The 17,566-nt window shown below is 31.0% G+C and overlaps 1 protein-coding gene across 5 annotated transcripts in view; it reads left to right on the top strand.

Annotated features, from left to right (window-relative positions):
• Dpyd (dihydropyrimidine dehydrogenase) overlaps positions 1 to 17,566 on the top strand; it is an 816,845-nt gene that overhangs the window by 348,316 nt on the left and 450,963 nt on the right. For 4 of the 5 annotated variants that reach the window (XM_003478953.5, XM_063254705.1, XM_063254712.1 and 1 more), the window contains 2 exons: positions 12,270 to 12,377; positions 14,113 to 14,282. The exons of the other annotated variant lie outside the window; for it this stretch is intronic. In XM_003478953.5, coding sequence (XP_003479001.2) covers positions 12,270 to 12,377; positions 14,113 to 14,282 — 278 coding nt within the window. The remainder of the gene's footprint in view (positions 1 to 12,269; positions 12,378 to 14,112; positions 14,283 to 17,566) is intronic. 5 annotated transcript variants of the gene reach the window in all.

The following is a 17,566-nucleotide window of genomic DNA, read 5'->3' as shown; positions in this document are numbered from 1 at the left end:
GATTAATTTTGCTTTAAAGGAAACTATTTACATGCATTATCTAAATGCATATCATGTTAAAAATTATTACATAAAATTTGTCATATATGAAATGTTTAGGTCTCACAATACGATTGCAGAAGTCACTAGAACAATTACAAATAAAGAGGGTATGAGTGCCTATATTTAAGAATTTATTTGAATAAAATACATTCAAATACAATATAAAATATATCTTTGAGAAAGTAAGCAATACCATAAATGAATGTGTAGTACATTTACTGGTGATTAACACATTAGTAATACGATTGCGATTACATTTTTAAAGGGTCTTCTTCCTTCCACAGAATGTGTGTTTATGGTGGCAGTTTTAATGTTGTTTCTTGCTGTGCAGTTCAATAGAGTATGTTTTTAGGTAGTTGGTTGAGGGTTTTTTCGTTATGTATGTCGATGGAGATAAGTGTCTTAATTACTTTTTTAATGTGTGTGCTTTTGTATTTTTCTCCTCTCTTCCCTTTTATTTCCTGCTGTTGAGCTTACTGCCTCATCTCCACAGCAGGTGGCTGTTGCAAATTTGTTTTCTTTGTAAGCCTGGTAGATTTATTTTGCAATATAACTGTTCCTTTTTAGTATTTTATTATTAATGATTTCTTTACTTCGGAATGTAGCATGCTTACACAGTCCTAAATAGTAATTTCCTAACGCCATCTCAGAACTCCAATCATTAAGGAAAAAACCTTAGCCCGAGGCATATTGTTCGAGTTTTTTTTTTTGCTTCCCGTTACTTCACAATGTGGGGATTAAAATTTAAGGACATTGTTTTATAGCAAAAGATAAGTGATTAAAAAAAAAGAAGTGAAGGAAATGAGGAGGAGAAAAAAGGGAGCAGAAGACATAGCACATTTTAATAAATAATACCAAAACTCAAAGCAGTGGATGTAATTTGTGACAAGAATATAAACTTTACATTCACATATTTAGTCTAGAAAAGGAATTATAACTAAAGCTTTTGTTTATTTTAAAATTAAGTTTTAATATTAAAATATACCCTAATTATAAGAAAATTAGAATACTACAAAAATTTAAAGAAAAAAGCATCTTTTTTTCTCCAAGACTGTTATTTTGATTATTTTCTATGATCTATGAATAAAATAAAAAATTAGATGGATCCTGAGTGTAGGAATTATTTGCTATGCATGCAAGTCTGACTTACTTCACTAATGAGTATAGTTTCTGGTTGCATTTATTTACCTATAAAAGCCTTGAATTTATCATTCTTTATGACTGGGTAGTATTCCATTACATAACTATGCCACATCTTTTTTATTCAACACTCAGTTGGTGAGCATTTGGATTGTTGTAAGATTTAGTTATTACAAATTGTTTTGCTATAAACATGGGTGCACATTTATTACTCTGGTATGATATAAACACGGCATTGTGCCTCAAGTGTAAGAAACTGAAAAACAGTAAATATGATACAAAAGTTACAATAGATACAGTAAAAGGGAAAGAAACTGCTCAAAAGGGAATTATACTGCTTGATCAGCCTTGCATACCTGTTTTTGGTAGCCTGAGCAATTACTTTGAGGATAACAATTTGCAATATATCAACCATTATTAAATTCCTATCATCTTGTTTTGAAATTTTAAATGGCCAATGTTTTGTTGTTATTTTTGTCATTGTCACTTTGCTTTTGTTGTTGTCTATTGTTTGTTTGCTTCTTGATTTCTCTGTTCTTTTCTCTTTAAAATAAAATAAAATTAGAAATCAGGAAAGGAAGCCTGACTCAAAGTATTTTTTAAAAAAAGTTTCTGCACATGGGGAAGGGAAGAAGAGTTGAAAACAAGGGACAAGAATGGTAAAAGAAAAAGAATTAAGATATATTACATGCAGTGCAAATTCTCTACAATGAAAATGAGACTATGTATGGGATATATGTACTAATAAAAATTTAATGCTGTCCAAAAAAGAAATTATTAGTTATGAAAGTAAGTTAGATCTATATTCATTTGCTATGATTTTGTACTTAATTCATTACTGTTTTATTTGTATATACTCTCTTACATATAAATACAAAATTATATTAAATAATCAGATTTGTAAGAGAGTTTCTACATATTTTCCTCAAGGGATTATGAAAACTAGTTGAAAAACATTTGTACTTCACTTTATAGCAATTGCAGTATCATGCTTGACTATTTCATTCTCTTCTCCAATCCTTTTTTGAATTTTATTGTTTTAGAAGTCAAATACTGAATTACAACCTTTGGTTAGTTTTCATCCAACTTTCCAATTTGTGTAAGAAAGGTAAATATTCCACCTGGCGCTGAACTTATCATTTTATGTTTCTATATTGAAATGCCGTGTATAATGGGAAAAATATGTTTTGAAGCAGTAATTCCATTCATAGTATTTTTGAAAGACTTTCATCCTGTTATCCTCTAACAAATTGTATGACATAAAATTAATGTGTGTAGTCACACTGAGAGAGAGACTAGACACTAGTTCCATGATACAGATGTTTAATGGGAATTTGGAAAATCAATGAAATGAATATTGTTGTGACATGTAATGATCTAATCTCATATATGTTATATTGAATCACTCCGTTCTTTCTGAATTCAATCTGAACACGTAGAAATAACCATATTTACAGTAAAATATCAGGGAAAAATTGGGAGTTTTACTGAGAAAAGCACACAATAGGGCATCATTGATCTCTCTCTAATCAAAATATGGATCCTACAATGATAATCCATGTGACACTATCGTCTGTTGGAAGTAAGATATAAATTCTTGGAATCATATAAGTGATTTTTTAAATGACAGATGAAAAACTTTATAATCCTTCATGGAATTGTAGAATATTTAGATCTTTGAAAGGATTATTTTACTTAAGTATTATAATCTCAACATTTTGGACTTCATATAAGAATAGTTTATTTCTATTCTTTCACTCTTTCTTGGCTGTTAACTCCACATCTTTCTCTTTCTATTATTTTTTAATCATTGTTTTCAACTTGCTTTGCTAGATAAATTTATTCAATTTAGATTTTTACCTTTGAGACTGTTGTTGGTTTTGCTTAGGATATTTTTAATCATTTTCTTAAGTGCTATTTTACTATTTGTAAGCCTCTTGAAATATGTATTTCATTAAATGTCCTTATTTCACCATATATTTTGAAGGAATATTTTATGGATATGTTAAAATCAGTTGTAAGTGAGTTTGCTTTTAGAACTTGAAATACTTCTCTCCAAGCTCTTCTGGCATTTAAAGTCTTTGTTGCGATGTTGACTATGATTCTAATGTGTTTGTCTTACTTTCTTTTTGCTGAGACAAAGTACCTAACACTCACAAGTTAAAACAGGAAAACACCATTTGTAGAGGTTTCGGTCTCATCAAAGGGCTCCAAAGAGAGATGGCAAGGCAGAGGAGAAACTTCCCTTCTCTTTTGTCCTATCCATGCTGCAAGCATTTTGGGTGGTGTCACCACACACCCAGTGTCCAACACCCTAGATCCAGTCAGTTTTGAAAAAATCCCATAAGTGCATGAGAATTGAGGGGACATCTAGTTATAAACCATAATAATGTTCACCTTTATGTATGACTATTGTTTTACTCTAACAGCTTTTAAAATTCTAGGTTTTTTTAAAATTTCATTTTGTTTTGTTTGTGTGTTTTTCAATATCTGCATTTCAGTTATGATGTGTCTTGGGGGGCTTCATCTCTCATGAAATCTTGCCTATGTTTGGGAAATCATCTATTATTATTTCTGTAAGCAAATTATTTATCCCATGTGTATTATCTTCCAGTTTCTCGCTACACCAATTAGATTTAAATTGGTCTTCTTAGTATCATGTAGTAGTTGTTGGATGAGTTTTTCTTGTCCTCTTTTGTGAAGCTTCTCTGAGGACTTTATCATAATTTACCATTTTATCCTTGATTTCAAGCACTGTTCACACTGATAATTTCTGTAATTTATTAATTAATTTATTAATTATTATTTTTTTATATCTGGTTTTTATATCTTGCATCTTTTTGTGGATTTTATATCTTAAGTGAGATTGTCATTCATATTTTGAACTGTTCTGGCCCTTTCTTCCTGTATTTTGTTTCCTCCTAATCCTCTTTGAACTCACCTGGTTTCTTCATCTCTTCTATGAACAATTTATAGAGTTCCACTCCCTCGTGTTTGCTTTCCTCTTAAGAGTGCTGTATCTTCCTTGGAAAATTTGAGAGATTCTAGTGGTCTTTTGTTGTTTTCCTGTGATTCTAAGTGCTGGTATATCTGTTTTTTTTTATTTTTATTTTTTTAAGTTTTCCTCTTTTTTCTCTTTTTCAGTACTTAGGATTCAGGTCTAGTAGGATGAGGAAAGCTTGTAACTGATATGAAGAACTTTTTACTAAGATACTACCTTCACATGATGTGTTTTCAGCTCTGTCTGTCTAGAGAGTATTTACTCCTTCAGCTGTTTAAGTGATTTGGAGTCTGTCCATATGTTTTGAGGAGAGAATTTAAGTCTTGTTGTAATGGAATCAATCTTTATACTCATAGATTTATTTATTCATGGTTTTACACTTGTATTTACAAATCTTAAAAACCATCTACTCCTTATGGTTAATTATAATCTTGTTTTTTTGAAAATATTAGGTTTTTTGTCACTTTAGTTTTCATAGTTTCTATTTTGCCCTAGACAATACTGATGACTGACACCCAAAGGATATTTTATATTGATCAGAGTGCTTTACATCTGCTTTTATATATAATTTTAGAATAATTCTGTATGTAACAGGGTTGTCCTAATTATAAAAGCAAGAAATGTGAGAGTCATGGTGATGGCCAGTTTTATTCAAATATATCTAGAAAGTAGAAATAATGAGATTTAAACCAATTCACTAATCTCCTAGGTTGCTCTCATTGCTCTCTTAGATATAATGTTATTTTTACCATTTCAAACAGAGAGACACATTAAGCATGACGGGCCTTTACTGTGCCTCTGTTCTGGTCCTGAAGCACCTGTGATTTGAATCTACTGTAGGCTGCAGAATTAATGAAATAGGAAGAGTACTCTTGTATGGCCACGATCTTTCATTCTAAACAAGAGTGTTAAGTTTCATGGATAGTGAGATGATTTTATTCCACAATGACCAATAAATGTACAATAATATTACCAATATATAAAGGCAAATTAGATGAATGTTTAAATTATGTCTACCTGAATGTATCATTTCATTAAATAAAACAAAGGCTTTCAGGAAGAGAAAGAAAATAAAAGGAAACATTTAATTTGCATCAATACAAAGAGCTTCACCTACATTTGTTTTTCATTTTATTATGCCAGTGATCCTTTTGTGAGGCTGTGGGTGCCAAGAAAGAAAATTCGATTGCCCCAGAATATAAGAGCTAGTGAGAAATAGAATAAAATTTTACACTTGATCTTAGCCAAAAGTCTGAGAAGCAATAGAACTAGAATTTTAATGCAGGAAATCTGACTTGAGAAGTTTTATACTTACTGCATATACTGTTTACAAATAATTATGTAAGTCAGGCGACTTTAAGATACTTTAAAAGATTTACTAAGTGACACAATAATTTTAATAACTTTTATTACATAACATATGGGTAAGAGTGAGTGTCTCACAAAGAATGTTTGTTTGATGAATTTATGATTAATTTGTACATTATAATGCCCATCTTAGTTTAGCGCATTTCCTCTTTTCTTCACTAAGAATAAAGGAACATCTTTGTACAATAGAGGTAACAAAAGACTAGATAGAAAGAGTGACATAAAAGTAAAGATTGTATAAGGCATATCAAAATATGCTTAGATTAAGAAAATAGTTCCAGTGTCTTACACGTACCCTAGAGTAATTCATTATACATCTTCAAATGACTAGAAAAGTTATAAGATTGCCACTACATAGAAATCATAATATCTGAGAAGATAGAAATGCTAATTACTCTGATTCTATCAGTATACCTTGTTTACATGAATTGAATAAAATATTATGACTCAGTAACAAATGAAAATATTGCATGTTGGTTAAAATGTAAAGGAAAATAATATCTCAAGTAGAACATATTGAAATGTGAAAAACATGACATTTATTATCAGCCATGTTTCGCTATTCTCATCAGATTGATCTGAGAATGATGATGTAATCAGTGTTTTGTCTGTCTACTAATTTCGTATTGAAAAGCACTGTAGTAAACTGTGGCATCCTAGAGCATTTCCTTTTCTGTGAGCTGTGGCTTTTTCCAAGGCAGTTTCTCAGTAGCCTGTGATGTCTTCTTTCTGTTGAATTTGTGAGACCATCTCGAAATACAAGTCTGTCTGATGACTGTCTTTCTAATGAAGGCTTAGCTGTCATTCATAGAACCCTTCAAGAGCATGAGACATCTCACAAATACTTGTTCAGTTAAATTAACACTGACTGAGGGGGTCAGTGAAGTATCACAGGCCAACATTGTAGAATCTGAATATTTTTTAAGCATGTCCTACTACAGGCCTATAAAGACTAGGCCTTTTAAAGCTTATTGCTCCTTTGTTTTTTAGTAGATAAAAACATGTACCAGCATGTTTAATACCTTGTTAATGTTCATTGGAGTGGTATAAAACTTGATATGAGCACCAAGGAATCAGTTTTCTATGTGCATTGCTGTTATTTATTCTGTAGTTGTTCCAGAGGGAGGTGCTTTGAAAACAAAGCAAGGATACATTTTTAAAAGAATTTCAAATATTGAAAAATAGCCAGCAGATACCCAAGGGGAAAGCACTTAAGAAGGAAATATTTCAGAACAGAATTTTGCTGGAGAAAATAATCACAAAGAAAAATGCAACCAATAGAAGCAACTAGTCTTTTGTCTACTGCTAGACAAACATGGTTGCAAACATGTTCAGTGGTGTCATGCATATCCATAGCTTGATAGTCAAGCTCAGTACATACATGTGAAATGGGTAATTGTACATAATCAGTCATGTAGCATCACATTATATCATCTTAATTATAACCTGATACATGTAAAAGGCAGCAAAATTGAAGCATAAAGTCAATGAGCAGGATACACAGTTTGAAAATTGCTACTTGCATGTTTTTTTTTTTTTTACCTTCAGCAAGGTTATTTGTATTCTATATGGCTCAGTTTTCTCCTATGTAAAATGTATATAACAATGGTATGTATTGTATTGTACAGCTATTTTGAGAAATCAGCTGAATTCATATGCACAAATCCCTAAATATCAGGTAAAAGTAGTACAAATAACCCATAAATGTTATATAAGTTTTTTGGTAGTACAAGAAGAATTTTCTTTCTTTTATTGAGAACTTGAAAATTAGCATTTTCATAAATGTTTACAATGAGGTGTTCCTTCATATAATTATATTGAAATGTGAAAAACATGGCATTTACTATCAGCTCTTTTTCACATTTCTCATAAGATCAATCCGAGAATGATGATGGAATCAGTGTTTTATTTGTCTACTAAATTCTTCTTTTGAAAAAGTGCTGATATATACTTCATATACATGTATGATGAAACACCAAAAACTTCAGTTACTAGTCCAGGCAAAGAAAGGTTTCATCTTGCCTTCTTAAAGACCACCTTATGTGTACCGTGTTTAGCTGCTTTGTTTGTCAAATATTTCTCAATTTCATTTTATTCATAAGCTCCTGTTTTCTCACTGAAAGATGAAATAAAAAGACATTTCAGTGTAATTTTGAAATCTTCCTGGTATAGACACATACTTTGTATATTAATATGCTACCTGCTCTCAGAGAAGTCTTTCTGTGATAGATAGATATTTGCAAGTTTCATTATATTCCATATTTCATTTGATATTGCCTCATTTTTCTTTCTTTGTAGAATTTTATTTAAATTTGTTAAGGTTCAATACTATACTTTGATTTAAGCCTTACTTTTACTTGTCACAAGATGTAAAATTTGAAAGAATTGGTATTACTGAATAAATCCAACCTATCTTAATAGCTAATGTTTTTGGATATTCATTACACATCATAACTCTCTTCTGTCTCCCTCTCAACACATATCACACACACACACACACACACACACACACACACACACACACATTCTATAGCATATATGTTTACATCAAGTATATGTATATAATATTTTGATTTCCTATAAATCCCACTTCAATGGCAGAGAGCATTATATATTTTAGAAATGAAGTAATAGAAGAGCAGAGAGATTAAATAACTCAACATTGTAGTCAGGTCTGCAAGGATAAAATTTATAGGATTATTTTATAATATTCACCCAATAAAAAAGCAAATGCAGAAGAGTGCAAGAGATATATCCATGACTAGAACCCAAATGATCCAGCTGAGGGCTTGGATCCCACGGCAATGTCCTGCATGAGTTCAGCTGAACACCTAGAGCCCATGGCAATGTCCTCCACAAGTTGAGCTGGAGGCCTAAAAACTTTGACAGTGTCTCATCCAAGTCTGGGTCAACTATCTGTATTTGAAAAGCCCAAAGTCCAATGATAGTGGAAGCTAGAAAATCTGTGCCAGTGGGATGAAGGATTTGTGTCACCAGGCTTAAAGATCTGTACAGCAGCCAGGAAATGATGTTCAAGGACCAGGGCTCCTCTAAAGAAAACTGCAGCCATCCTCAGTGACAGTGAGGACCCAAACTTCTCCAAAGATGAGAACAGCTGAGTTCAGATTGAGCGAGCCAGCGTGACAAGCTTCTTGAGGAGAATGAACAGCACACCATCTTCCCCTCCTGTTCTCCTTTTATGCTGTTGGCAACAATCCTCAGATGGGCCTTTCACACTGATTTAGTTAATCTCAGTTTTGCAAACTTACCATTAGTTAATCCATCATATTCAATTTGAGAATGCTCTGGAAAAAATATATGGATGATTGTATAGAGAATTTGATAGCTAGATGAATAGATATGTAGATAAATGTATTTCAAGAAATTAATCAGTGTAATTGTGATGAAAATTGCATAAGAGCTGATAGGCTATAATCCTGGAAACTCTCGTGTACGAGTTAATGTTATATAGTCTTAAAACAGAATTTTTTTCTTTCTCAGAGAAACCTGAGTTTTGTTCTTAAAGCCCTTATTGTCCAAGATCCACTTACATCACTGAGATAATATTTGTTTAAAGTTAACTGATTATAGACTTTACCTATACCTGTTTTGGGGATAGAGATAGCTACATCTAATGAAAGGCGTCACAGCAATATTTACTTTAGTCCTACATTTGGTTGAATAACTAGATACTGTAGCTTATTCAAGTTAAAATATAAAATTAAGAAACACAGAAATTTATAAAAGATCACGGAGCTGGCAAATGGTAGAGGAAGGATTCACTGTAAAGATGCTGTCTGGTGATAAAACAAAACAAAACAAAATAAAACAAAAACAAAACCTACTCCAGATCACCTCACATTGTCACGTTTAGTTCTGCCAAAAAATGTGTGTGGAGACCATCCATGCAGTTCTTGAGGAGTCTGGGTAGGAATCTGGGGTGTGGCTAAGTAAGCCGCAGGGTAATCTAATCATAATGATCCTGTCCATCTACTGACCCCCTTATTCTGTTCTTAAATCAAGACTTATATGTCAGAACATTTATCCAGTTCCCCTTAAATATTTGAGGGAAAGGCTCTGACCCAGTAAACATAAACCCATTACAATGGCAAGTTAGAATGGAGTGAAAATATAAGTAACTTAATGGTCCTAGTCAGTGTCTTAATTCAAATGAAAAATAAACAAAGCAATTTAAATTTTACCCATGCATCTTTTTCTTGTGAAATAATCCTTACAGGAGAAAAAAATTTTGTGGATACAGTTCTTATGTTTAATAAGTGTATATTGTGTGCCATTAGATTATAAGTATTTTGGGAAAATTATAGAATATAATTAAGAGATTTAAAGCTCCCTTTTGCCATAACTATGACATATATTATAGAGCTTCACATTAGAAAGTTATCTGCAAAAAGATGGTACTGGAAGCCACAAATGCTGATGAGCTAACACAGCATGAGTATGTACAGTAAGCAAGTTAGGAATTGATAAATGAAGAATTTGTGCCTTATGCTTGTAAAATTTTTGTTCAAAACTTAAATTTTTGATCTGCTGAAACCTTTTTGTTTATCATGTCGCCTTGAGATTGTATGACACCTTGAAATGGTTTTCTTCTTTAGAGTTTTAATATGAATATGAAATGATATAGAATGTATGCCATTTGTAATGTACAGAACATTAGAGATGGGAAATTTTGACATTTATTTAAATCTCAGTGTGTGTTATGTGCATATTTTTGATTGATTGTACAATAATTTCCTGGTAACTTTCAAGAGAAATTTCATTGTCATCAGAGAATTTTCTGGTACATTTTCCACTAGTTCTATAAACTTCATCCACTCACACTACCTAAGAGAATCACATAAAACACTACACATGTATGTAATAATGTCAGTGTTCCTCTAATATCGAAGAAATATTCTCTTCTATCAGAAAATGAAATGTTATATTTAATTCATGTAAAAGGGAAGCTAAGGCAAAGACAAGTCAATTGACTTGCCAAAAATTTCCTATATAAAGTAATTTAAAAAACAAAACTCTTTTTAAAAAATCTATGAACAAATTTTTTGGTGAGAAGTTATGGAAGGTATGGGACAAGAAAGAAAAATATTTGGTTTAATTTGAAGAAGCAGAAATGGTTTTGTTTTGTTTTGTGGTAGTTACAAACTAGCAAGAAACTTCAACTTTCAGATGAAATATAGGACCTCCCTTATTCTGTGACAAAAGTCATCTTTGAGCCATGTTTAATACAGTATATGCTTACCAGTAACTACATTTACTTGTAATATAAGCTGAACTTCTTTAGAATGAGCCACTGGTAATCCAAGTTTTTGAAATTAAATAAAATTAAATTACATTTTTCCTTACATTTATAAAACTGAGATGAAATATCTCCATTTTCCTAGGATAAGGTTATTACTACAATATTATTGTCATTTATTCTTTGGAAATAATTTGACTCTGTTATTCAAATCTCTTTAAATATTTGATAGGTGTTTCTTGAAAAATTTGGGTTACAGAATGTTTAGAAAATAAGACAATAATAAAACATGAAACACACATAATCTCACCTCCAAAAATAATTATTATTCAGATTGTATATATTATGTTCAGCTTTTAAAAAATATTTGAGTAATAGCTTATATAGTTATCTTTCTCATTTCTTTACCATATTTTGACTATAATCTGCTATCATATTTTTCAATATCCATTTTAGTGGTAGGATTTTGTTTTGTTCTTTTTGCTTTTGAAAGTAAAATTCATTTATTCTTTCAGTTAAAATTCTGGTTTTTACTCATTCTCCCCTCTTCTTGAATAGATAACTGATATATGCAAAGATCTATGCAACAGATCTATGCAAAAGTTTGTACATTAAACCTGCATTGAAAAGTTTTTGTATTTCCCTAGGACAGATTAAAAACTGCTTTGGGAAATCTACCATCAATATGTATTTCTACTGAAAGAGTGTGAGAAATTCTGTTTTTAAGCTTGCTGTAGAGATTAATTTTCCTAAGCTTCATATTTTAACAGGAAAATTATATCTTTTTTTGAAATTTACACTTCACTAAATAATGTCAAATTATTATTGACCTATACACTGTATTTTATTTCTCCTGATTTCAGTATCCTTTTGTATTCAATAGAAAGTTAATAGGTTTATTATTCACATTGAGAAACTACTTTGTATAGTAAAAACATTTTATCAACATATCTTTCCGTTTAATCAGTTGCCCTTAAGAAATGTATAATATTTTGTAATATAGGAGTGGCTGAGTTTTGGGATAAAGTGCATTTTTTTCTTTGAGATTTTTTTTCTTCCAGTTGTTTTTAGAATGATCTTCCTTATTCAGGTATTAGATAAATCTATTCTATTTTTAGTATTTGTTTCAGATTTTTAAAAAATATCTAGCACTTTAATACTTCTCAAACATTTTCACTGATGACATGAGGAAATAATATAATTTGCATTTTCCTTTAACATTGTGGACTAAGTATATACACTATTTATGTATACTATATAGATACACACATATATATATATGGTAATGTTATATACTAGAATATATCAGAGGTGTACTGTAAGATCTGTTAGATTGTATTATATATATTTTATGTTGAATTGTTTACAGATAATTTTCTATTAGATCCATATCATTTCAAATATTGTAATATCTAGTGAGAAAAGCCATTATTAATGATATTTATAAACTTTATCAAATAGGTTTGCCAGAACCCAAAAGAGATCTTATCTTTCAAGGCCTAACACAAGACCAGGGGTTTTACACGTCCAAAGACTTTTTGCCACTGGTAGCAAAAGGCAGTAAACCAGGTAAAATATGTTGCTCTTTTTTCTTAACATTGTCTTAACATTGTTGTTAATTTGTATTACATTCAACTTAGAAAACATTGATCACATTTAGGATGGATACTTCAGTAGAGAAAATGAACACATTTTTTAAAGACTGATGTTACAATAAGTTGCCAGAATTATGTTCAGCCTCACCAGGAAACCATCGTGATAAGGAAATTTTAATTATATATATATATATGGATATAGATATAGATATAGATATAGATATATAGATATATATATAGATAGATAGATATTTATATCTATATTTATATATTTATATCTATATATATCTACATTTATATATTATATATAATAAAAAATAGCTTCAAATAAAATGACTAATGAACATTAGAAGATATTCTTGAATGAAATTGTTTGAGCTTCATTTTTAGGTATTGTCTATGCAGACACAAAGATCATTGTCTCTATTGGAGCAGTAATTTTATGAAGTTAAAGTAAAATGCTTTGAAAGATACTCTATGAATTCATGTGCTCAGAGATGATAAACTAAACCTGAGACTATGTCATATTTGCTTTGTCTAAAATCATTGTCTTAGTTATAAAGAGGTTGTAGTATTTTTTTTTCAAAACTGAATAATCGGGATCTTCTAAATGTATATTTTTGAAGAATTCTGATATGCAGCTGTTTCTACATTAAATTACGTGTGGAAATTATTAAAACTTAAAATTTTCTGTCAAACTTTAAAAAGGCAAGAAGTTGGCAGCTAAAGATGCGTGCCATTTCCACTTTCCTCCTCCTCAGATTACTAGACACTTGTTTATATGCCAGTCTTCCACGGGAGAGCCGGAGTGCATGGAGTATATATTTGAGAATTAGAGAATACCAATTGTCTAATTCCAAATACAAACTCTTCCAAACAAAATAATTACACTTGTTGAGATTATAGGCCTATCTATGGAGTCATTTTTAAAAATTATAGTAATTTATCTTAGCAATAGTTTTATTTAATCCGATAATATGGTAGTGTCTGTTATTACATAGAGAATACATCCATTTTCTTTTTTTATAACATTATTTATATAGAAATCAAAATGTCATATAGGTGCCTAAGACAGGGACACTTAGTCATATTTCTTTTATTGCTCAATTTTACTGACAAAGCTAGAGAAAAGTGGTAGAAATGAGCAAGCTTTATTTTAGCTAAGTCAAGAAAATAATGCACAGAAATTCTTCAGTTATTAAGGACAATTCCTCAAAATGTTAATTTTAGAAGTTTACAACATATAATATATAATAGAAGTTTAACTTATAAATTGTATAATATATAAATAAAATATTTTAACAAAATGTTGAAATTATTAACCCAGATCATGAGAATCACTTTTTCTTCTAAAAACAGAAATCTAATGATGCAAAAGTAAAATATTTATCACAATTTTGACAAAGATAATTTTAATAGGTTCATTCCAGTTTAGTATGATCTAAAAAAATCTTCAAAATATGTTGTAACAGTCCTTCTAGAAGGAAAAAAGAAGCTAAAGTTACTGACTATGAAATTACATATATGAGCATATTTTTAAAATGGGAATAAAACTGTCTTTCAATGAAGCAGAATAATTTGATAGTGACACTCCATCCTAGAAAACTGCAAGATGCAATTTTACACTGCTTTGAGTACAAGTATCTTTTGAGCTGTCATGCAGAAATGGTTTCTCTACTTGAAAATGGGGTTTTCCTTTCATCATTCAGGAATGTGTGTCTGTCACTCTCCATTGCCATCGATATGGGGAGCCGTGATTGTACTAGGAGCTGGAGACACTGCCTTTGACTGTGCCACATCCGCTCTACGCTGTGGAGCCCGCCGCGTGTTCATCGTCTTCAGAAAAGGCTTTGTTAATATAAGAGCAGTCCCCGAGGAGGTAAAATGGAACTTTCCAAAAATATGGACTTGTAATCCAGCAGATTTTACTAGATGATGCCATTAATATGCATTCATATTTAAAAAATTACACTGTTCTTGAAATTGTCAAATGCAATTTTTTTAAATCTCAGAACTATAACTAATTTCTTTTTAAATTCAAGCATTCTGTGTAAAAAAAAAATTGTAATGATTTGGACAAAATGAGATATTTACTTTGGTCAAAGTGCTTTTTTTGTTTAGGATTAACATTTATTACCTGGCAATGATTGAATATGCTGTCTTCCTATCCTGAATAATAGGAGTTTTTCAAAAAACATATGGAAATTAAAAGAATGTCATAAAGGTGTTTTAAGACTTTTCCATAAGTCATATTTATAAGAATCATTGAATATATATAGGTAATATATTATTACACATGGTACAATAATGTATACGTTAGAATGTAATGTGTAGCTGTATATCATATATATATATATATATATATATATATATATATAATACTGGGTCAATCTGTACATACTTTAATCATATAGTAAATTCATTCTGCTGTGGAGCAAATATAATGTGATTACTATATGTTTTTTAAAGTGTTCTAGTGTGAGCATTATTCAGTTTCAATAACTAGTTAAGTTACTGAAAATGATTTAAAATCACTTCATTCTGACTGGTGACTAGTACTGGGTGAGGTATTAGCTGGCTACATGTTTCATGGGCCTCTCAAATTTTAATACTATTAGACAAAGGTAGTGCTTTATAAAGGACATTACTTCTGAGAACCAAAACAAAATGTATTTATAAAAAGATAAATTACTTATTTTATTCAAATCAGTATTATGAATTTGATTTGGTTTAGAATGCCTGAACTTGTTTGGAGTCTCTGTACCAGGCAAGAATTACAACTATAGTCAATAAGTAATTTTGCAACATGTAGATTAATCACATTACAAATTAATCTCACTAAATTATCAGCCATCACTGGTTCATGGCTGAGTTTCAAATATCATTTTTATTCTCTGGGTTCTCTGTCTAATCTGACTTTTTAGTCGTTACAAAATAAACCTCCAAGATGGTTTTACAATCTTTAGATTTTTTTCTAGCATGTATTTTTAAGCTTTAATTAGTACAGTCATGCCATTTTACAAATAAAAAGAGCCATATTTGAATTAAGTGACTTGTTGAAATTGAAAGAGGTACAGAATAATTGTACCCATCTTTATATCTCTGTGCAAAGGATTAGACCTGGAAAAGAGCAAGTAGCTGTAAAACATATTTTGAAGTAAATATTTTAAATCTGGTTCATCTGAGTCCTATGTCAGAATAGTTATCATTACAAAAGACTGATCCTTGAGAGTTGGAAGTGGAAGATGACCTTGAATGGCAGTATCGATTTATTTCATACTTTATACCATGGATATCTAATATTAGCAAGGGGACTAGAAATGAATTGTAGCTGTTTTTTCTGCCTTATAATGAAAACAAAAACTGTAACATTTAATTACTTAAGAAAGAGATAGTTACTTATATTTTATTCACCCTATATTGATTGGCTACTTGGTATATAGTAGGCATTATATGACATAATTTTATTATTATTTGATAAAATTTCATGATCTCATGGACTTTCTGTTTAGGAAGACATGCAAATGAATTCTCACACTGACAGTACATTGAAAGTTACTTAGTTCTCTTATTTATATTAATTTGGGAGTATAAAGTGTGTGTATGCATATGCATGCGTGTGTGTGTGTGTGTGTGTGTGTGTGTACTAGGGTGGAAAAATGTGACAAAAATGGTAGGCATTCAGAAAAGAAAACCACATTGTAGCCTAGCTAAATGTATGCACCCTTATTGTGGAATTCTCCTGAACTTACGGGAATAAAAGGAGAAAGTTATGGTACAACACTAGGAGAGAGAGGAGTATGATGCAGATTGTGTGAAGTCTTGCAGGCATTTATAACACTTTTAGTTCTCTTCTATTCTCAGTAAAGAAGAAAAGCATTAGAGTTTTTTGAGCCAGAATTCACCAAGATCTAAGTTAAAATTTAAGATCATTACTCTCTTGTGTTTTGACTATAAAAGATAGAGTAGTGTCAGAAGCAAAGAGGCTAGTCAGAAATGGATTTAAAAGCTGGCCAAGGTTTCAGGAAGGAAGGATCGGAATCCTGGCAGAGCTCTGTAAAATTGGAGAGCTCAGTGAGCTGAATAGAAGCTACTAAAGTTCTGGGAGACAACACGAGTCAGGATAACAGAATGCCTGCATACAGCAGAGCTTTTGTGGAACTGAAGTTGATCTGTGACAATTAAAACCAAAAGGACAAGTGCTTGCATGTTCTTTAACTACTAGCTTACAAGAAATGAACTTTTTATGTTTGATTTTGACATCTGTGATGTCAAGGGCTATGATCATCTGTCTGCATCACTTTTGTCTTTGTTTTTGTTTATCAGAGTGAGTGCCATATATAAAGCTCAATAAATAATTGTGGAATTAATATTTTCAGTGAAGAATAAGCATCTAGATTTTCTAGTATTCACTTTAAAGCTTAGATAAATGGTACAGCAGTAGACACTTGAGGGTTTACTTGCTAATTTTAGATAAAAGAGAAGGACTATTAAGTAATTAATGCCTTTTCAGAGTGTACAAAGATTTCAACACTGTCATTGCCTAATGAGTTTTGTTGTTGTTTGTTTGTTTGTTTGTTTGTCTGTTTTTTAAGAGTGCAGATTTCCAGTGTTTGTGGAGGTTGCACTGGTTAATCTGTTACGAATATGATTTAGCTTTGTAATCCTCAAAGGAGGGTCCAGTTTATTTTAGTGATTAATACTCACATAAATGATAAGTCAGAAGTATAGAGGTCTAGAATTATGTATCCACTTCAACATACACCTTTTGAGGGGTTACTTTCTGTGACGCTTTGTTTGAGAGTACTAGTGATCAGACCTAGGGCCCTGTGCTAACTAGACAAAAACTTTTCAACAGAGCCATATTCCCAGGCCTTTTTTAAATTTCATTTTGAGGCAGGACCTTGCTGTGTTTCTCAGGCCGATCTTGTGATCCTTCTGTATTAAACTCCAAGTACATATGATTATATATGATTATAGGTGTATGCCAATAGTCTCATGTATTCTTGGGCATATTTTAACCAAAATGAACAATTTAATACAGTACCCAATTCCTTTGTATTTCTCTAGCATGTCCTATTCTTTGTCCTCCAAACACATATATACTTCAACCACAATTGGCTTTTCTAAAGTCAATGATATTAAAGAATAGGGACATTTAGA

This window comes from Cavia porcellus, unplaced genomic scaffold, assembly GCF_034190915.1.
Source record: "Cavia porcellus strain 051 isolate PalLab524CR breed Dunkin Hartley unplaced genomic scaffold, mCavPor4.1 scaffold_1, whole genome shotgun sequence".
NCBI lineage: Eukaryota > Metazoa > Chordata > Mammalia > Rodentia > Caviidae > Cavia > Cavia porcellus.
Note: the sequence above shows the minus strand (reverse complement) of the source record. Positions and strands in the feature narration are given on the sequence as shown.